The following is a 22360-nucleotide window of genomic DNA, read 5'->3' as shown; positions in this document are numbered from 1 at the left end:
GTACAGTGGGAACTAAAAAATGAAATATTTCACATTTATTAATTTTTTTTAACATATAACTTGACAAAGAATGCTGGCTATTCTACTAAATTTTAAATTTCATTTTCGTCATTTTTATAAAGATTTGTGTAAATATTTTATTACTTTTAGAACAAATAGAATTAGAGAACTAATATTATCAGTATGCTATAAAATGGACTTAAATTCCCTTTATTCATTGACTTGACTGACCCATTTCTTAAGTTAATCATAACCTGTGTTTTCCATTTCTGAAAAAATGATTTCTAGATTTTGAAACATGGTGTCACGTAGAGTTGCCTCACAAAATTTGAGTAAAAATTTAAAGTCAAAAAAAGTTAGAGGGGGTCCAATTTTCGAAGAATGATATGGGGGCCCCTGATTTGACGCGAAAATTTTCACCAAAGATGCCAATTGTCATATTTGGTGCACACTTGCAAAATTTCAAGTCAATTTGAAAAATATTTCAAAAGTTATCAATAAACTCGTTTTTTGGGAGGGGGCCTCTTTGCCCCAAGATGCTCGAAGGGTTAACAGTTAAGCTTGAAGGAGCCTGGATTTCTCTAACTTCAAAGTGTGTATCAGTAATTTCACAGTCTTTAATTGATATTCAATCATCTAACTTTAATTTAAGCTCCTCGTCTTGATATCGACTCCTAAATTATAGAAAAATTTGTATGTTATGAATTTGAGATGATCTCTTTCATTGAATTTACTGAATTGAAAGTTTTTTCATTTTGTACTTCATATTTGTTCAGATTTTTATTTTCTCATAAATTATAGTCATATTATCTTTTCAATGGCAAGCATAAATAAATAAATAACTATAAATAAATTCTATAACCTACTTAGGCAAAAGTGGGTACTGGGTATGTGCGGACGCGGACGCGGTATGGGTCGGTTTTTCAAAGTCTCTCTAAGAAGGGTTGGAAAAATCGGAGAGTTTTGAATTACTCTCTATCTACTAAGGGTCGGAAAATTCACGATTTTTAGGATTTTTTCTTTATTTCGAGAGAAAAAATTGGGCAGAGAGAGGCAGCCGAGAGAGGGATCGATCGAGATGACAGTGAAGGGATTTCCCCTGAGCCTGAGCCAAGTTCAGCATAGGGTTTCCCCCGTCATTTTCCGAGAATTTTAGTTTTGTCATGTGACAGAAAAAACAGGGCGGACTTGCTTCGGGGACTTGCTTGGATTTTAGATTTTATCGATGTTAATGGTTCAGGCCTGGTGGACCTTCAGGCCTAGACCAAAAGGCCCATACTTTATGCAAAGACTGAAAGACTCAATCTCTTATAATCACGTAATGGATTTTTGAAGTTTATTAAAGGTATGTATTTGGTATTAGATTCCCTTTATTTTGATCAAATTTTAGCTATGTTTTTTATGTATAGTAGCAGTAGGTGTACATTGCATTGCTCTACCGTGCAAGTTACCCGACAACTTGCATCAGTAGAGGGAAACTTGCATAGCCATCAAATGACTGACCAATCAAAGCAGAAAATTTCAAAACAAATGAACTAACGCAGCTCCGCTTGCAGCTCTTCTCTAACTCTACCATTTTTGTTTTTATTCAACTTTGTATTTTGATGACCAGTCATTTGAGGGCACTGCATGTTAGCCTACACTGATGCAAGTTTTACCCGATCTCACGGTACCACTTTCACTTTCAATTTTGACATAATCCAGCAATAATGGGCTATTAAAACCATATATACAGGGTGAAGGCTTCTTCGTAAAAGCGAAAGACATGTATCTATTTTTCGGATCCGGCATGCGGGAGTAGTGTCAGGACCTGCAGGCGACCTGGTAGGGTTGGGTATGGGTGTGGTTTGGGTGTGGTTACGTATCAGATTGGCTAGGAATTTGGTTATTATCAGTTAGGGTTAGGGTTGGAGCTCGAAACAAGCACTCTTTTGTGATTTTCTCTTAATACAGTCTGGTCTGTAGTTTGTACAGTATAAATTGCCGTCAGAAACGCTCTCTCGGCATGAATCCGTGGCGCAGTGGATAAGGCATTGGGTTTCAAAACATCGGAACTTTGCATTTAGTGGGTTCGAATCCCACCGGTGGCGATCTGTCGGTAAGTCATTCAGTAAGTTAGAAAACATAGAAAATAACTCACATAGAACCAGAAAGTCAGATAAACTACGAACAAGAGACTGGAAAGTACGAAATAAGTCCAGATCTGTCTTTCGTCTTTATGAAGAAGCCACGACCAGTCAGGACCTCTTTGGTCTTTTTTAACATTAGTTCGGATAGAATAAAAACATACCTGATCAACACAACCAAACCTTCTGTCTTGCGTTTACTCTTTCCTTCACAACAACTTTCGTTTTTGCTTATGTAGGTTTTAAAATCCACAAGTAATGAACCTCTTATAGCTTTATCTGAATAAATCTGGTTGAAAACCTTCTATCAGGTTTCATTCCGTACGTTTTTTATCCATGTGGTGAACCGGTTTCCCCGATTTCCCGATAATCAAAAATTGGAACTTTCCAGTGGGCGCGATTGGGCGTACCGCCATCGCGAAATATTTTTCGTGAAAATTTACCGTATTCTAACGCTAATATAATCTAGATAGGAAACAAATATTAAATTTGATCTTTTTTTGCTCGTATTTCTAAATTTCAAGATAAAAAGAACTATCTACGAATTATTTTCTTTAACGGGCGTTGAATCGACATTGACATATTTAATGATGTCATAATCAATGCCGTGCATATTATGTCAGCGCCGTGCATATTTTGTCAACATCCTTTTCATTGGATAAATACCACTAAGATGGGGGGGGTTTCAGGGGGTTTCAGGGGGTACCCGATTCCGTAATTCCGCCAATTTTTTCTCCAATTTCCGTCACACCGTCTTAAATTGAACCAAAATTCCGTCACCGAAAATTCCTTTGAAATTCAATATTTTTGTCGAAAATTCCGCAAATTTTGAAAATCTTTTACCAATTCCGAAATTCCGCAAATTTTTTTGCTAAATTCCGTTTTTCCGCACTAAAATTGTCTAATTTTCCGTCTCCGTCAGAGAACCCAATTTCCGTAATTCCGTCTAAATTTTCGCCAAATTCCGCCACTCTGTCCGAAAAAAGGGCCGATTCCGCTCCTCCGCCAACCATGAAACCCCCCCCTAAGATATACAAGATAAGTAAACATAAATTTATCGCCCGCGAGCACGGCTTAGCTAAGCGCACCTCTCTTATTCATTATCTAAGAATTGAAGCCGGCAAAGATTACCGCGCGGCTGATAGCGGACGAAGGTTTTAGATTTTTCTACCCAGCCCCGTTGCTATGTACGCGCGCCCTGTTGCTAAGACCTTTGCTTGAAATCGAAAGCGAAACCAAGATTATTTAGCGCACACTGCCGTTTGCGTAATATCGATAAAGTGAAATGAGGTCCTGACTGGCCACGACCTATATACAGGGGTATTGGCAAACTTTTCCAGAGGGGTCTGAGCAGTGTTAATCATTAATCCAATGGGTCTTTGTTAACTTTTCAGATTTTCCAAGGGCAGTCAGGATTAACTGGATTAACCGCCTAGAGCCAGATATAGGAACAAAATTTTCAATTTCACAAATACTCCTATCTAAGACCGTAAAATCGTCCAATATCGACACCCCTCCTCTAAAGTCGACACCGCAGCGGCGGATCTGAGGGGGTTCAAATGGTTCAGCTGAACCATCCCAACCCTTTTAGTAAATAAAAATACAAAGACCCTTTCTTCAAGTGAAATCTAGTTTTCTGATCGGAACTGATTTTTCTTCTTGGTCATATCTCGATATTATTTTACCAGGGGTTGTATGCATGTGGCGTGCGTTTCCGTGGTGCGCGCGACAAACTTAGCTTTTTTCGCGCTAAAAAATCTTTAGGTTTTGTGTGTACGGCGTAGCTAGCTTTCCCGCACTGTAAAAAATCTTTGTTTTGATTTTTTTTTGCGGGATTACATATCTAGCTGCTTCTGTGCTAGGAAATCTTTAATTTTGAACCTGGTTCAGAAAATGCATCCAGTGAAATGGCAAATTTGAGGTGGTTCAAGGAAATTTCTCGAAAATACGAGACCGAACCTGACCGACCGTTTTGAGCGTAAAAGATTTTCCTACAAAAATAACATTCAGTCGCATGTCGTCGCCGGCAAAATAATGAAATGATTTGAAGGGTAGCCATTCTTACGGCAAACGACCTCACTTCTTTGCAAGCGTTCAATGCAGTGTTTTAAAGAAAAGAATTGAAGTCCTGAAAAGTGTTAATAATCAGGCAATTACTTATCTTTTTGAGGACATTTTTGGTTCAATTTAATCAGTAAATTTGAGAGAATCACACAACAATATCAATCAATGTATATGATGATTTTGACAAAGACTCTGTGTGATGGAATTTTCATCTGCTTTTGTTTGATGTGGTGAAGAGTGACAAAAGAAAAAGAAAAGACGACTTTCATTCTGAGGAAACATATTTGTTTTGGTTTATTTTTAGAGGAGAAGCATTCATACCAACAAAAACAAAACTTAAATAAATATAACAAAGCTATCAATCAATCACTAAATTGTACTCTCCCTATATCACGTCACAGATTGTTGATATAATATGAGAAATGTGAAGTGTTATTACTTATGTTTGAGAAGAAAACTTTAATGATGTAGTAATCACTAAAAAACTAATTAGCATGCTATCAACGAAGATGCCCAAATCAAAACAACATTTTGCACGCGAAGAATTTCTTACTAGGCCTTTTTACCGTGAACCGAAAATAATAAAAAGAACCGTCAAAAGTTCCATTGCCTAATTTTGATTGAAAGTGAAAGTTTGAGCACGAGAGATGAGCAGAGGCTCGAGTTACAAGCCTCTAAAGATTGTTCTGTATACTGCGGCGCCGCGAGAGAAACGCGGGTAAACCACGCTTTATTTTTCGCATAAACAGTATAGACTTAAACTCGTATATCAAAATTACCGGATTTCGAGTACGGGCCGATTTTACTTTTGTTTTGAGTGGTTTCATTTTCGATTTCAAGCCAACATCTTAGCAATGGGGTGCTCGTCCATAGTTACAGTACAGGGGTTTGTGCAAAAAAATAAACATAGAAAATTAAACTTTTCTATGTTTCACTTTTTTGAACCTATTCTTCAAAATGAAAATATTTAAGATTTTAAGTTCTTCTTTTATTCAATGATTTTTTACGGCATTTTGTTGACAATCTAACTCTTGCGTCAAATTCCCGCTTTCTTCAGTAAAGTGAAGATGAGAAAAAACCTAAGCCACGGATCACGGATTGAAACAAATATATGAAGGGTGGGATTTTACAGCCACCCGTCGTGCAAAGCACTGAGAGGCCACGGGTGCCAAAAAGAAGGGCCGTTTGAAATGCGGCAGCCTCATTGGTGGAAATTTGATAAACAGCTGCAAAGGAGCGCTGGGAAGCAATCAGTAGAAGAGACCACTTTCGTTTTTGTTACAGATTTCGATATAAACTTCTCTCAGGGATTACTTGTGCTTGTCAATGAACATGTACACTTGTGTTGTGTCAACTTGTCAGCATTGTATTGTTGTATAAAGGAAAAGATAAAAGAGGTAAGACTAGCCTAGTTTCTAATCCTGATATAGGAGTTTAAGTTTAGACTGATAAAGGCCTTTCTACATTATATTGCCAGGATATCGGGGCCGGGGGGGGGGTTCTCTCCTAAACTAACATCAATAGTTTGTTTTACAGGCCCTTTTTCACAAGATTTCACTTTCCGTGGGTGTCTAACCCCTAATTTCAAGGGGATAATTTGTTATTCAAATTCATGGGGGAGGAGGGGTTTGTGAAAAAAATTCACCAATACCCCTGTATAATTTTTTTTTGAAAAGGCCAATGTCCGAATGAATGTCAATAAAAAAAACACAAAACAAACTAAGGTCAATTTAATTGTGATTCGATTTCTGGAAACATGATTGAAATACCTAGATACCGTCAACTGCTCTAACTTACTTGGGACTATCTAACAAAACATGGGACAGCAATTCGGCCACCATTTCACCGAACCTCCTAAACAAAGTCATTTGATTTGAGTTAAAATGGTGTATTAAAAATTACACAATTTCTCTTTTGCACAGAGTAGGCTTTTAAATCAAAATATTAAAAAAAAATCAGTAGTGGAAAACACGCGAATGTCTGGAACAAAAAAGACCAAATTAATGGCAAAACAATGGAGGGTTTGACGTCACTCGCGTTGCAAGTTACACACTCGTTATTTGTTAATCCCATCAGGCGATAGGTGGTTAGGCGGCGACGCTCTCTAATTTTCCAATCAGCGTCCGATCATTTTGAATGAAAGCAGAAAAGTTAAAAAGGGCGCGCTATCAGTGAAAGTTATTGTGACATGTTATGACAGAAAGTATGATTGATAAACTTGGTGAGTTATCAAAACAAATTTGTTGTCAAAGAGATTTAACAGTAAATGAAAATACAGGCTAGATATCAACAGTCCCATGATTCAACCAACCCAAGTTAGAGCAGTCGACGGTAGTGGGACAACTGGATTCAATTAGCTATATTCAGTCTTGCTCAGTTGATATGATTGTACTTCTTACGATGGACAGTTCAGCTTACTGTGCGATTTTGAGCTCGATTTTTTGTAAAAAAATTGCCGTATTGAATACAAAAGAAAATAGTCAATCAAAATCAAAGAAATTTACTGTTAAATTGCGATTTTTGTGGGGATTTTTGTGTAAATGTGAATGGCAGCTTTCATGAGCTAAATCTTGGTACCATTTTCAACTTTCCCCCACCTTGCCTTCCTCAAAAATGAAGAAAGAAAGAAGAAATTCCCATCATTCCAATGGAGTGCATGACGTCAACTGTGCGGCAAATTACACACTCATAATTGGTTCATTATTGAAGCAGTGGGCAGTTTGGCGGTGGATGCTCTCTAATTCTCCAAGCAACGTCAGCCATTTTGAAGGAGAACAAACAAATTCAAAAGTGCACGCTAGCAACAAAAACGAAAATGGTCTCTTCTACTGATTGCTTCCCGGCGCTCCTTCACAACTGTTTATCAAATTTCCACCAATAAAATTGCCGCATTTCACATGACCCTAATTTTTGGCACTTGTGGCCTCTCAGTGCCTTGCACGACGGGCGACTGTAAAATCTCACCCTTCATATATTATTTGTTTCAATCTGTGATCCTAAGGCTTAGGTTTTTTCTCAACGTCAATTTTCTGAAGAAAGCAGGGATTTGATGCGAGAGTTAGATTGTCAACAAAGTGCCATTTAAAAAATCATTGAATAAAAGAAGAATTTTAAATCTTAAATAATTTCATTTTGAAGAATTGGTGCAAAAAAGTGAAACATAGAAAAGTTTTATTTTTTATTGGTTCAATCGAAATTAATAGGGGATTTGGAAAACTTTCTATGTTTAGTTTTTTGCACAAAACCCTGTAACTATGGGCAAGCACCTCGTTGCTAAGATGTTGGCTTGAAATCAAAAGTGAAACCACTGAAAACAAAAGTAAAATCAGCCTGCACTCCAAATCCCGTAATCTTGGTACAGGAGTTTTGGTCTCTATTGTTTATCATCCTCTCTGCTTTATCCCCCAATTGTATGGGACTTGTGCGGCCTTGTGTCTAAAATTCAGGAAAATATGGAGGCCCTATGTGGTCTACTTTAGATTATATTTTCTGTCTTTTTTTAGTGCTGATCATGATCTTGGATTTGAGCCAAAATGAGTTTAGCGGAAATAAAGGAGCATCTTAGAAAGAAAGAGCACATTGATTGTGCTGAATTATATCAGAATGGTGACAATGAAGTGAATAAAGAACAACCATATTTTGTTGATCGTTTACGTCTTCTCCATGAAGTTGTCGATTCTCCACAACTATGCAATGTTCAAAACATTGAGTGTTTATTCAAACTTGGTGCTGACCCAACAGAAAAGCAAATCAACGAAGATACTGCACTACACATGGCAGTTCAACAGCAAAAAGTGGATATTGATATCATTCGAGCTTTGGTGAACAGCCAACATGGCGAGTCAGCAGAATGCAGAATGAATGGAAAACCTTGCATTTGTGGTAAAAAAGCATTGCTGGTATCTAATAATCGTCAGAAGACTCCAAGACAGTTAGATTACATATCTGATGAAGTACTCAGTTTCTTGAACATGGAAGGTACTTGTTGTTTGTCAATTTATACTAATCAGTAAGGTCCTCCAATAATAATGATCAGGAAACATTCACGTCCATTTTGATGTATTACTTTTTACATTTGGACAATCGGTTCAAAAGTTATGATCTTGTAAAGTCAAAAATCACTTTTCGAAAAGGCTGAAGAAACGATGATTTGTTTTCTCTTTCTTTCTTTTCTTCTGTTTCAATCGAAAGGACATGCATTTTAACGATGCAATTAACTCTTCCATTGAGTGTTAAAAGATACCAGAAGGTAATTGCATGTAAAATCAACAATTAAAATTATTTTCTGGTAACATCTTATTGAAAAGAGATGTTATTGAACAGAGCAGTGTCGTAGGAAGTATTTCCATATTGGGGGGGGGGCTCAAGTTTAGTGACACCGCGAGGGCCAACAATGGTTTGGCCCGAGGGGGGAATTTTGAAAATTTGGGCTCTAGATTGCTTGAAAATGCACTCAATTGTGACAATTATAACAAATTAAAAAAGAAAAACTTTGCATTTTGCAAAAAAAACATTTTTGAAAAAATAATTGGGGGGCATAGCCCCCCCCCCTTGCCCCCCCCAGTTGCTACAGCACTGCAGAGTCATGTCTGTAAAAATCTATATCTCTTCTTTTCTTCAAAATACTTTGTCTTACGACGAACAAGATAGTGTTGGTTGGTCTTGAGTTAATAATTCTTTTCCCAACGAATAAGTTTTTGTTTATAACCCCTTGGGAATATTTCTTCATAAAAAAGAAAAACAATTGTGCCAGTATACAATCATTATTTTTTCTCGCTGGAACTTTAAATCTTGAAAAACGGTTAAATAACCCAAATTCTCAATATATTTCAACCATTGATTGATAAACAACATCTTTAACCAACCCTATTAGCCCCAGGGGGGGGGGGTAGAATCTACCACGCTGGAGTTCTTTTGTTTATATCTCAAAGAAAAATTTTTTAAACGACTTGAAACTTTTTTGACTTTTAATAAAATTTCATTAAGAGTACTTGTGCAAAATTTTAGGGTCATAGGTTGTCCAGATCAGGTTTTATGACTTTATTGTGAAACATGACATAAAACCCAGCTAAAATCACTTAAAAACTCAAAAATTTAAAGTTTGCTTCTTCTAAATTCAATCATTTTCAAATTTTGACATGTGTAGGCATTGATAATACAAACTTGAAAAATTTAATGAAAATTTTTGAAAATGATGACGTCATCATTTATGACGTCATCAAATTTTGAAAATTTTACTCATCTTCAGCATAGATTTTAAGAAAAATCTTAATGGAAATTTCAAAACTTAGTTAAAGAACAGTCTTTTCCCTTTCAGAATCTTCAAACAGAATTGAAATATCTTTATTGGTTCAACTGTAATAGACATTTTTGTAAACCATATATTTGGGCTTTTTTCCGAAAGGTCGAAATTTTGTGATGACGTCATCAGTTTTTGCATGACGTCATAAATTTTTTTTTTCTTCCTAGAAAATTGTATCATGATGGAGAACATCTGTACCAAATTTCATGGCCATAGCTCTTCTAGATCGAAAATAATCGTGGGTGGTAGATTCTACCCCCCCCCCCTGGGGATACAAAAGTCAAAAAAGCTTGGGGCTAATAGGGTTAACCAATGAACCAAATTAAGACTTTTTAGCTTTTAAAAAAATTGTCTTTAATTATTCTAAAGGATCATAATTTCATATTTTTAAAACTTGAAACTACCTGAAAAAAGAAGTGTCGATGTTTTCTTTTGTTTTTTTTCCAGAATTGATTTTAGCCATCCATAATGCAAGTATTTCTCTTAACGATAAAGACACAACTGGCTTCAAAAACGTTCACCAAGTTCTCAAGAAAATCGGACGAACATTACCTGATGATTTCAGTCAAGAATTATTGAATCTTTTACTTAAGTTAGAAGGTGATCACCATTTTTGGGTTTTACCAATGTTATCTTATTTATTGACTATCAACAATTTGGATGAAATTGCGTGTATGGCTATCGATAAACCAAAATGGCAGACTTACTATATGGCAAAATCATTGATCAAAATAAAACGTTGTCACCCTTTAAGTACTGTAGTCGAAAAGGACAACTTTATTCATACTTGGCACCAAATATTTAAGTTTAACGAAGAGAAGAAAGAATTGGAATGTCTTGACAACGATCTTAGATATCCTGAAACAAAAGAGAGAAGAGACAACAAGGAAGAGTACTTGTGAGTTCATTTTAATTTTACTATCGCAGATGCCTAATGTAACCTCTAGAGAATTCTTTTGTTGCTCTGAATTGAATAAATTCATCCTTTATTTTATCCACCCCCCCCCTGATTTACAATTTCCAACTCCATTTCAATAAAATCTTAAAATCCACTTTTTCTCCCACATTTATCAAAAAAAACCCTGCTTTTATTAGTTATCTTATCATCTTATATTGTCAAGCTTATAGCGGTGTTTATGATTTATTAGTCGCGTTGAAAATAACAAAACACTTTTGCGAGTTATTTTTAATAATTGTGACTTTGTTCTTTTTAGGAAATTCATTAAAAATGAGAAGGTCTTGATGTATTTGATATCGGTGGCAGCCAACAATTTGTTGGAGGATAAAACTGTACTGTACTTGCTGATAACCAAATCACTTCTTCACGACTTAAAAGAAATGAAAGAGTATATTCTAAATTGGAAGCATTTAGGGTTGAGGAATCTAGATTTATCAGGCCAAGAGCTTCAATGTTTTCATGATAAAACAACGTGGATTGCCTTGAATAATAATTCATTAAAATCTATTCCGAAGATGCCAAGGTCAAACCAATGGAAATCTCTAACTTTCATCAACCTGGAAGGAAATAAATTGGAAAATATTGGGCCAGAAATTTTCACTCTAAAGCCACTACAAAGAATTAACCTCAATAACAATCAAATCAAGTTTTTGCCAAATATTGATAAATTTGCGGAAACGTTAACATGTCTTGAGTTGAGCAAGAACTTTCTAACAAATTTACCGAAGGCATTAGCAAAATCTTCTATCACTTCACTCTATTTGGCTGAAAACAAATTCGAAAGTTTACCATTATCCATTTGTGAAATGCCACTGACCTATCTGGATCTCAGTGGTAACAAAAATATCATCGATTTTCCGATTGATCTTGGACGTTTGATAAGGTCAGATTCTCAGTCATCTCCCAACTTGAAGATCGATGATATGAACCAGGTGCGAAAATTATAAACATATACGGAATTGATCAAATTACAAAGAATCAACTTTTTCCAAACAAGAAATTTAGTTTTTCTCTCTCTAGAATTTCAGCCCGCTTCATCAACCTCCATCCGAGTTTTCCATGTTTTACTTAAATCTTCAGCAATAAATAATTTAATTATTTTAAATAGTTCTTTGACTATAGATCTCTTTATTTTCAGTTATGTTATCCACAAAATATGATCGAAAAACCAAGACTTTTGCTCGCGTATTTAAGAAGCGAGTTTCTGAAGACCTCAATTAGAAATCAAGAAATGAATTTAATGTTTGTTGGTCCTTTTTCAAAATGGAATCGAATATTGTCAGCTAATTTGTTAAACGAAAAGGTTACTCCAATTGATGATGAAAATAAAGGTATGGTTTTTAGTTATACTTTAATGTCAGAAATTTTCGGGGCCAGACCAGTAAAAAATTTTGATGAAAAAAGTTTAACTTTAGATTTCATAACTAGCAAATTTGAAATACTTTTCATTTTTTTGTGCGGGAATTTAATTTCGCGAATCAGCTATGTGAAAAAACTTAATTTTTGGTAATTTTTGGTAATTTTTGGAGGTACTTTGAAGTAGTTTGAGTAATTTTGTATGGTTATTTTCTTCCACAAAGTTTTTGCGTCGAAGGTTACAGCCTCTAGAAGGTAGCTCGTTGGATTAAAATAGAACTGTTTTCTGGGATTTTTTTCGCTCAAACGGTACACTTTCTAAAGCCTAACTTTTTATACAATGATTCTATGCGAGAAATAATCTTATATATAAAATCAAGAGGCTTCATGGTACCTCTGTAAACAAAAAGTTCCTTTTCTAATTTTTATTGAATTAATTTTTTATACAAATACTGTAAGCACCATCCAAAATCATCAGAAAGCTAATTTCAGCAAGAAGTTACACTTTAGTCTAGGTGGTGCAATTTAAATGATGTATAATCTTGCTATACATACTTTAAAAATCTTTAATCTCCCAATTCATTTTTCAATCTAGAAATCGAATTTCCAAGCCATGATGGTTATTCTTTGAAGTACAAATCAATCAAAATGTCATTACAATCGCTGCAATATCAACTCAAACCCGTCATATTTCCAGGGCAGCTTGACTGGACACAAGTATTCCTTACAAATAGGTCACTGTATCTTGTAGTATGGGTGAAGGGTTCACCTTCAGTTTTGAAAGAATGGCTAAACTGTTTGGTTTCATATGCTCCAGATAGTCTTATCATGATCGTCAAAATACACCGATTTCAAACCGACGACTCTACCGAAAACATTGAAAACAGTATCAATTCTGTTGTTGAAAATAACGACAAACAATCGCTGATCGGTCAATTACGAGTGGAAAAGACAAAAATAAAACGTGAAAAGAAACGGAAACGAGATAATTCAAATCGATGTCAAACAGAGCTGATAACATTCTTGGATAAGGAATTCAAGCCATCAAGGAATTTACATTTCGGAAAATGGAAAGGCAATAATAATTTGTCTTTGAACGAATTTTGGTTTAACTACATTGACATGAATGATGCTAAAGGTGGGAAGTTCGTTTCTCTTTGATTCTTCTAATTTCCCACAAATTTTTTTCGTTTATCGTTGGCTATTCTTTTTTGAAAATCCTAGGTTTGGACGACCATTCTTTAAAAAGTAACAGAAAAGACTCGAATTCGACCCTGTTGGATAGAGTTTTCAAAGACCTTAGGGAACTTGTGGTCCTTTCATATATCGCTGGGTGTTATGAGTGACACCCGCTGTGTGTTGAAGTCTTACAGAAAATGATCAAACCCTTCAATTTGTGTTTGTTGTTGGGGTTGGTCTTTTTTGTGATTAGAATTTTTTAAATTATTTTTTTTACTTATCATTTTCAATATAACTTTCTTTAGACATCAAAAAGCTGAGGGAAAATATTTGGGAGGTGGCTTTATCGTTGCCAGTCAATTTTAAGAACAAGAATGAGGATCGTATCCTTGGCTGGAAAATACCCAAATTTTATTTCGCATTGGATGAGAAAATCAAAGAGAACGCCAAAAGAAAAGATAAACGAATTGCAACAATTTCGATCCAAGATGTTAAAGATGAGATACAAAGATTTGACAGACAACAAGACTGTAACAGCCCGGCTATTCTGGTGAATTGTTTGCTAGATGAAGATATTTGTGAAATGCTACAGTTTCTAAAGGACACTGGTAATTCATTAAACTTTTTAGGAAAGAAATAGCACGCCCCTGTGTCACAGACCCTGAAAGACTCCTGCTCCACTGAACAATCTGACCAAAATTCCGTCCCTGGTAGGAAGAATACTTTATAATTTCAGCCCTACCGTGAAATTGACTTTGATTCCATCTCCATTTAAGATTCAATGGAAGAAATTGTGCTTCAAACCATCCTCACTAGATTTAATAAGGTGGCAACGAAAGAGTTTCTATCCCAATTTTGTTTTGAATGAAATTTTCATCCCACGTGTAAAAAAGAGTTGAACAGATGTTTTACTGTACTAAAATTCAATAAGTATATACCAAATTCTAAAAAAAAAATTTCTGGGGGAGTTGAGGTTTTTAGGAAAAAAACGATGGGGTTGGGTTGCGGATAACCCTGTGGGGGTGATTTCTTTCAGGTGGAGGTTTGAGGGGTGCTGCTGCCCACTATGTTCATAGTGTGCACCACCTGCCCCCAGAATAGTGGGGGGGGGGGTTGGTGTTTTGGGTCGAAAATTTCCAGGTGGGATTGGGAGATTTTCAAGTTTTAGGTGGGAGAAACAAATTAAGGTGGGGATTAATTTCTTTAGGTGGGACTTTTGGTGTTTTTCTTTTAAACGCCCCCTTGAATAAATGCACCTCCCTAAAGGAAAAATATTCAACAAATGCCCCCTTTGAATAAACGCCTCCCCTTTAGGAGGGGCGTTTATTTGAAATAAGTAGCTGTAAGGGAGAATTTTATAAAGGTAATCTTAAATATGAGTTATTAATTGTATTATTTCAGTACTCAAACTCATTTTTACCTTTTAGCAAAACGAGCTTCTCATTCACTTTATTAAAGTGATCTTTATTAAAGATTATTCCTTAAACGCGCCTCCTCGAATTAACGCCACTCCTAAAATCATAAAAATTTAATAAACGCCCGTTGCGTTTATTCGATGTAACACGGCATTAATATATCATATGTAATATATTAGCATCTTCCTATTATGGTAAAGAATTATTTTTTCGTCCCTGGGGATAATATTTTTAGCTGGCATTTAGGAGTCTGGATTGAAGGTGGGAATTTTAGGGTTAGGTGGGACCTGAATTTTTAAGTGGGATCTGGAACCCCCATGCACACTATGAATTGTTTTTCCTCTTGATAATTTTTCAACGGAAAATCAATATCTGTTTTTAGTATCATTAGCAATAATTTACCTCTTTCTTTTTCCAGGTCATTTGATGTACTTCCATAAAGTCAATCAAAAATTGAACGAAGTTGTGATCTTAAATTTCAAACCACTTCAAAAGCTTCTCAAAACATTGAAAGATGGCCATAGAACTGATCCCAATATGAAAGAACTTTCACGGGAAGATCTAAAGCAAATTATGAAAGATGTCACTGTTGATGCGATCAGTAATGATTCACACGACAATGACGAAAACGTATTACTAGCTGTTGACCACGTGATATCTCTTGTAGAGAATTTCAAGATTGGTTTCAATATCTCTGAAAATCAGATATGTTTTCATCTTGGTATGGAGTATTATCAGCAATCATACCAAGGTGCGTTGCATTTGAAAGAAAAGTTCAACAGGGTGTTCACTTTTGAATGTTTACCTTTTGGATTTTGGAAGAAGTTGCTGTCTCGTCTTAGTTTATATACCAATGGTATTGTCAACAATGATGAATCACCATATTCAAACTACATGAACCCAAAGGTAACCAACAGCTCACCTGGTGAAGCCTATCGACAAAGTTTCGTTTATTACCAGGAAGAAGTTGTCTTCATCAAGATTCAAATCTTGGAAAGCAGAGAGAATAACAATTCACACCCGTGGATACAAAGGTTCGAAGATATTGATCGTAAAGAAAAAGTGCTTGTGTTCATTAGAGGATCAGAACGTGCCAAAACATGTCGAATCTTTACTGAGCTGATCCACCATATCGAGACGAGTATCGGAGATTATCCAGAATCAACATTGAAACCTTTTGAAGATGTCAGGCGGTGGACGAGATGCCCAAGCTGTCAGTATAACCGACAAGGAAAGGTGTTTGGTATGGAAGATTGTTTTAAGCAGTACCAGGAAAATCTCGAAGAAAAAAGTTTTGAGTGCCCGCCTTGTCGCAAAAGATGGCTTATGAAAGATCTCTTTCCTGATATGGTTTTTGCTGATGTACCAGAGATTCTACTACCATCGTGTCATGTGTCAGCTGACGTTGATTGGAGTGATGCCATTGAGGGGGGCTTCGGCCTAGTCTGCCGAAGCACACTCACACCATGTAATCGTGATCACAGTGCCCTCAAAGTAGCCTTGAAGAAACAGAAAGATTGCGTGCCTTTTGATGATGTTAATCCAATGGAAATATTCTTTGCTTTTCGACACGAATCAGTTCTCAGCTATAAACTAGCTGACCATCCTTACATTGTCACATTTCTTGGCATCCAGAGGCAGCAAAGGATAACTGTGACAGAATGGGCAGACGAAGGAAGCCTGTCAGATCGGATGAAGGAGGGACAGTCGTCTTTCAGTCGCTTGTTGCTGTATCGTATTTTCTTCCAAATCTCCGACGCGTTGAATTTCATGCACAGTCTTCATATCTCCCATCGTGATCTTCATGCAGGAAACATCTTCTTCTTCACAGAGGATACCAACATTGATACTAATGTCAAACTCGCAGATTTTGGTGTATCGGTCTTTGCCAATGGTCGAGTGTTGCAAGAGATAATTGGTATGGAGAAATATAGACCACCAGAACTGTTCCTGTTTGATTCTACCTATACAGCATCAGCTGTGGATATTTATGCCGTTGGTTTGAACATGTATCGAGCATTGACCTTTATGAAATTATTCAATGGATTCCTGACACAAAATCTTGGCTTGAAAAAATTGATGAAAAGGAAAGGAGATTTTGAAAAGGCTTTTCAGTTCGACCAAGTTCGGCAGGATGCTATTTGTTTGAAACGAATGATGCGAGCCTGTATACAATACCATCCAAACGATAGAGTGAACGATATCAAATGTATCGTTTATCTGCTCAAACATCCTTGCTTTCAACTCTTAATGAACAGCATTCCGCTGACCACTTCTCCATCCTATGAAATGATCATGACAAAAAGGTTTGATTCCAGCACAAATCTCGTAAAAGATCAAGTTCATTTTGTCTACGCAAAAGAGAACAGAGATTCTAACGATATAACCATCAGAATCCGAACTGTTGCTGGCATGGATCACATTCGTAAAGAAGGACAGAAGAATGTCAATGATTCGAGAGAGGATTTGTTGACCCTCATTGGTGATTTCACCAAAGAAGAGATGGAATTCCAAAGCATTCAATATGACGATTTAAACGTGATAGTATGTATCAAACTCAAAGATCGATTCAAAATAGTGTTGGTTCCACGAGGTGAAAAGAACAAGTTGAGTCGAGAATATAATACAACAATGGATGATATGATTGAAGGAAGATTTCGAAAGATGCAATGTCTTCAAAATCAACTTTTTGTTTTGTATGACGACTGCACTGGGGAGAAAACAAAAACGCTTATCACGCATGGATCATTTGAGCCTAACTTACCAGAAGCAGACAACCCAACATCAACCATATTATCTTCCGTCTCATTCAATATTGATTTTCCTGAAGTTAAAGCAATCCAACTTTATGAGCTGAGAGCCAACAAAGCCATCAAGGAACTTGACGTCAAGGACTTCGTTGCTGATTCAAGATTCCTCGTTCTTACAATAAAACAGGCGACTCAGTTTTTCATCTTAAGCTTTTATCAAGAAGGAGCATTATTACTGCAGGAGAAATATCTCACAGAAGATATAGGGTGTGAGATTAAGCGGATGTTTCTACACAACGATAAGCTGATCTTCGTAGCAGCGGGTGAAGGGAAGAAGGTGAAAATTTTGATTTATAATATATCACAAGCAGAAAAAAGTGATGTTTATCAGATCGACATTGATACCAAGAAGGAATGTAATTTCTCTGGGTTATATACCGGCCCGATTGATATCACCTCATTTTGCCACGCTAATGGAACATATTGGTTTGGAACTCATACAGGTTACATATTCATCGTCAGCCAAATTGATGGTCAATTATACTCAACTCCAATGAAGCCGTATACCAGCCCAGTCACCGATCTTATCTTAGCTGAAAACAATGTTGTGTTAAGCTATGGAAAAACGCTTGACAAAGATGCATTTACATATTCGTATAATGACAGCCCTGGGTTTCCAAGAGAGTCACGTGTTTACGAAGTTCTCCTCGAGAAATGGTTCCAGTTGAATCGAGACTTTTTGGAAGCTCGTAATAAAGAAAAACCTGTTTGTCATGATTTCGCATCTGATTTGCTTTTGGTTTGGGATGCACCAAACAGTAAAGACTTGGCCAGATATCAAATGAAACGAACCAAAGGATCAGCGACCAACGAAAAGCTGAAGAGAGTCAGAGACCACAGTAAGCCTAGGTTTTTTCTAATGCTGTTCAACATCTAAGGGCCGTTCCAAGAGATTTTCCAACTACAATTGGAGTCCATGATTAAACTGTCTTTATATGTGATATTAAATGGTCAAGCTATCAAACGTCGTTTGGTTAGAAATTCCCGCTTGTTAATCAAGTTTTGTTCATTAGTAGTTGATACATTAGTATTCAGGGCTTACTTCATACTGTGTACACAAAATTTATCTTAAAATTTCTATTTCAATGATCTTAAGTTTTTTTTATTTTTCCGGCGGCCAGATGAGAGCTTTTTTACTTCACCCGCATTCCGGAAAAACAACATTTTTTTATGTCCGCCTGATTGAAATAATTTTTCTTGATGGTTGATACCATCATCTGTACTTAAACATCACCCAACACAATTAGATTAAAATGTCTCTGGGATCTGGATGCTATCACTTTTCAGTTCCTTCGTCTAAATTAATGGATTCGGATTTTCAAAATCTTTTCCCTATACTTATACTTTGTTCTTTTTTATGTTTTAGAGAAAGAATGTGGCAACAAAGATCGGGTATGATTGTTTTTCTTCATGACAGCTTATTAGATTTCATGTTTTTCCTTTTTTTTAACCAGTATTTGTCCTAGACTGAAAGAATCCTCTATCTCTTTTTACTGTACATTGAAAAAGTTATATTTCCATTTTCCATTTGGAAATTTTCCAATCAAAATTCATTTAACCTTTAAAGTTAGAAATTTAAAAGAGGCTCGAATATATGATCAATTTTTATCATATTTGAACACAGAAAAAGAATACCACAATCAAGGTCATAATATTTGAGAAAAAAGGGAAATACACCGGGAAGTTTTTGAATCACAATCGATTTGTAAGTGCTCTAAAGTAGGTTAGAAGGGTAGAGTTTTAACTCTGAGTTTTAACATGAGACTTAAGACTTAGGACCTTAGGATTTTAGCATTCAAAAGTTGAAAAATAGTCCAATAAGGCTCAGAATATAGCCTGGAAGTCTGCCAACCCCTCCCGAATTGAAATATTCGATGAAATTAAAGAGATAGCCCAAAATCGACTTTCTCGCCGGAACTTTAAATCTTGAAAAACGTTAAAATAACCAAAATTATCAAAATATTATGACCTTGATTGCAGTTAATAACCAAAAAGCATATTTTATTCTTGTAAAGTTGCACCCAGAAAACTCAAACGTGGTACAAGGAGCAAACTCGATCGCAGTACAGGATGCAAGTTCGAACGCGGTGCAGGGAGCAAACTCGAACGTTGTTCAAGAGACAAACTCGAACGCGGTGCAAGAGACAAACTCGAACGCGGTGCAAGAGACAAACTCGAACGCGGTGCAAGAGACAAACTCGAACGCAGTGCAAGAGGCAAACTCGAACGCGGTGCAAGAGACAAACTCGAATGCAGTACAACAAGTAAACTCAGACGTGATTCAAGAAAAAAACTCGAACGAAGTGCAAGGAGCAAACTTGACCAGATCGCCTACCAACCGAATCCCCAATCCTTGCACCGATCAAAGTGCTTTTACATCCATACTCCAACAACGTGGTTTGAAAATTTACAAAGTTAAAGGTGATGGAAATTGCTTCTTTCGAGCTATATCACATCAGCTGTACGATGGTGATGATTCACAGTACGCTCATATCCGAAGTAAAGCTATTACTTATATCCTTAAAAATGTTGATAATTTCACTGGTTTTTTAGCTGATGGGGAAAATATTTTACCTTATATTCAGCGAATGAGTCAAGATGGCGCGTATACAGATAACTTGATTATACAAGCTACTGCAAATGCATTTCAAATCGCTATAGATGTGATTAATTCAAATCAAGTGCAATACCCAGGAACCAGGGAAATTCCTCTTACTGAAGGAATACCCCCGAGAAAACGGGTTGTTCTAGGACATTATGATCAAAATCATTTTGACTCGACTGTCCCAATATAACAATTACAAATTTTGATTAATAATTATATTTTTGTCTCAATAATATCGCGTATTAAATTTTCAATTTATTTTCAATATCAATGTATTTCGGAAATATTTTTTAATATTTTTAATTATAAATTAAATAATTTTTATAATTTGTTATTACTTCTTCAAGATTTAATATATTTCAAAAATTTATACAATTAAATAGTTGTTTCAAAAGAGTATTTTATTATTTTATTAGCGCACAATTTTCACACACAATTTTATACATTTACAAGTTTGTCTTCGCTATTTTTGTATGGATTACTTTTTATATGGTTGAATTTTATTTTTTGCAAAATAGCTAAACCTTCTATTTAGGGTCTAGGCATACAGTTTTGGAAAGACTTAAATAGTACGTTAAAAGGTTTTGCATGACTATTTCAACCCTAAAATATTGACAAATTTTTTGACTTCTCTTTCCTAACGAGTGGTTTCTACAAGAAATAAGATATAACAAAGACTGTTTACTTTTATTGTGGATAAACTTTGAAAGCTTATCAGGGCTAAGGAGCGGTCATAAAGTATCTACTAGAGGGGGTGGAGGACTTTAGGGGGGGAGGAGGTGCGAAAAATAATTGCCACCCTTAGGGAGAGGGGTATGAAATATTTTTACCATCTTTGGGGGTGCGAATTTTTCTTTGACATCTCAAGACGATCCAAAATGAAGTCTTTTTAACCATTTATCAGAGCCTCTTTTGAAAAATTAACTTTGAAGATTTACCAATGATAATCTATTATTTTCCCTTGCATGCTGCAAAAAAATCAACTTTCAAGAAATTTAGCTTGAAATTCTGGTCTTTATTTCAAGAATTTCACAGGGTCCGCACCAACAGGACAGGAAGGACAGAGGATGGGTAATGTCCCGTCACTATAGTGTCATTTTTAAATCTGACTTTTTATTATTATTATTATATATTAACGCCTAATGTGTGAGTATTTTTGTCCATTTTCATAAGAAATAAGGTGTTTTAGGGTCTAAGAAGCCTTAAATGTTCTCAGCTTGTTCTTAATATTTTGGTCGTCGAAGCCTTATGTTTTTATTCTAGTTTTTTCTTATAAAACTGACTTTCCTGAAAATGTAAGTTCTCAATAGCCTATAATAAAAGTCAGTTCAAAACAGAGTGGTTTTAGCTAAATTTTCTCCGTCGGCGCAAACCATGGTTGTGCCTCTGTTATAAAAATCACAACAGTAAAATTTCCTGAAAAGAACACACAAAAATGAGAAAATATAAATAAAATTGTGAAGCACAGTAGCAAGGAAACAATGTTTAAAATCCAATATTTCACATTTCAGCAGCTTTCATCCAACTTTCATTCGAGCTACGAACAAGGCAGGATGAGGGAGGGGAGGGGTGGTTTAAGATTCTCCTTAGGGGGAGGGAGGGTGCGAAGAATTTTTGGCTTGTCTAGGGGGGGGGTTCGATTTTTGGAAATCCAGATACTTTATGACCGCTCACTATAGTCATTAAAAATTGCCTTTTTTAAGGACTTTATGATATTTTGAGTCATAAGTGACTTACACGCTTTTTTATGAGAACAATTTTATATGAACAAATTAAGAACCCTATAAGCCTCGAATTTCAGAAATTACTTATTATGCAGTACTGATTTTAACAGATTTTACAGTAAAGAAACTAAGCGTATTAAGAACATCTTAAGAACATTTAAAGCTGAAAATTTGGCAGATTTTAGGGCTACGTCATTAAGATGATTTTGGCTAGTAAAAATGTGTACTTAAAAAGAGATAAGAAACACAAGTTTCTTTTTTAGGGGGAGAGGGTGGGAAGAGAATTCATATATACTTAAATTTTCACTCAATATATTTTCATTAGGTTTATTTTTTTTCATTGCCCAAAAGTTTTACAAAGTAATAAGCGACTTTAAGGAAGGAACCACAAAGTGGCCTATTTTAAGATTGCTAAGCATGAGGTCCTCTCATCATATATTAAAGATTAAAGGTGACCTTCTTTTAGCTTTCAATATGTGGTCAGTAGTAGCTTTATGGAGAAACCGACAAAATAACCAAAGCAAGTTTAACAAGATCATCAAGGAAGGAATAAAAACCATTTTCTTAGAGACCTCGTAAATCTTAAGCATCTTGTTTTTATGACTAGGATAAGTAATATATTTGGAATTTAATTATAATTAAATTTGTAAGATCTTATTTTCTTGTTTACTTATTTGAAAAGAAATTCTAAAATCACATTAGGAAATATTTTTTAATTTAAAGTCACCTTTCCACCTTACTTTGTGGTAAGAGCCCGGGGGTACTGGTTTGCGAGATTGCGGGTTTGTCCGAGCCAAAAATTGAAAGTCGACCCTTACCTT

General features: G+C 35.7%; 1 protein-coding gene across 1 annotated transcript; it reads left to right on the top strand.

Annotated features, from left to right (window-relative positions):
• Nucleotides 1–1200: 1200 nt before the first annotated feature.
• On the top strand, nt 1201–21376 carry LOC136803950 (uncharacterized). The gene is made up of 10 exons (XM_067060675.1): nt 1201–1345; nt 7694–8168; nt 9940–10390; nt 10707–11382; nt 11589–11781; nt 12402–12944; nt 13291–13593; nt 14819–18049; nt 18577–18602; nt 19226–21376. Exons 2-10 carry the CDS (start codon nt 7724–7726, stop codon nt 20003–20005), a joined length of 6648 nt encoding a protein of 2215 aa, XP_066916776.1. The 5' UTR covers nt 1201–1345; nt 7694–7723; the 3' UTR covers nt 20006–21376.
• Nucleotides 21377–22360: the final 984 nt, after the last annotated feature.

The sequence above is a fragment of the Clytia hemisphaerica genome, unplaced genomic scaffold, assembly GCF_902728285.1.
Source record: "Clytia hemisphaerica strain Z4C2 unplaced genomic scaffold, Clytia hemisphaerica genome assembly, whole genome shotgun sequence".
Taxonomy (NCBI): Eukaryota; Metazoa; Cnidaria; class Hydrozoa; order Leptothecata; family Clytiidae; genus Clytia; species Clytia hemisphaerica.
Note: the sequence above shows the minus strand (reverse complement) of the source record. Positions and strands in the feature narration are given on the sequence as shown.

Excerpts from the sequence above, each read along its gene's own strand:
- LOC136803950 (XM_067060675.1), top strand. The coding sequence starts at position 7,724 with ATGAGTTTAGCGGAAATAAAGGAGCATCTTAGAAAGAAAGAGCACATT. Across the intron at positions 11,782-12,401 it reads AATTGATGATGAAAATAAAG|AAATCGAATTTCCAAGCCAT; the intron begins GTATGGTTTTTA and ends TTTTCAATCTAG. Across the intron at positions 13,594-14,818 it reads ACAGTTTCTAAAGGACACTG|GTCATTTGATGTACTTCCAT; the intron begins GTAATTCATTAA and ends TTCTTTTTCCAG.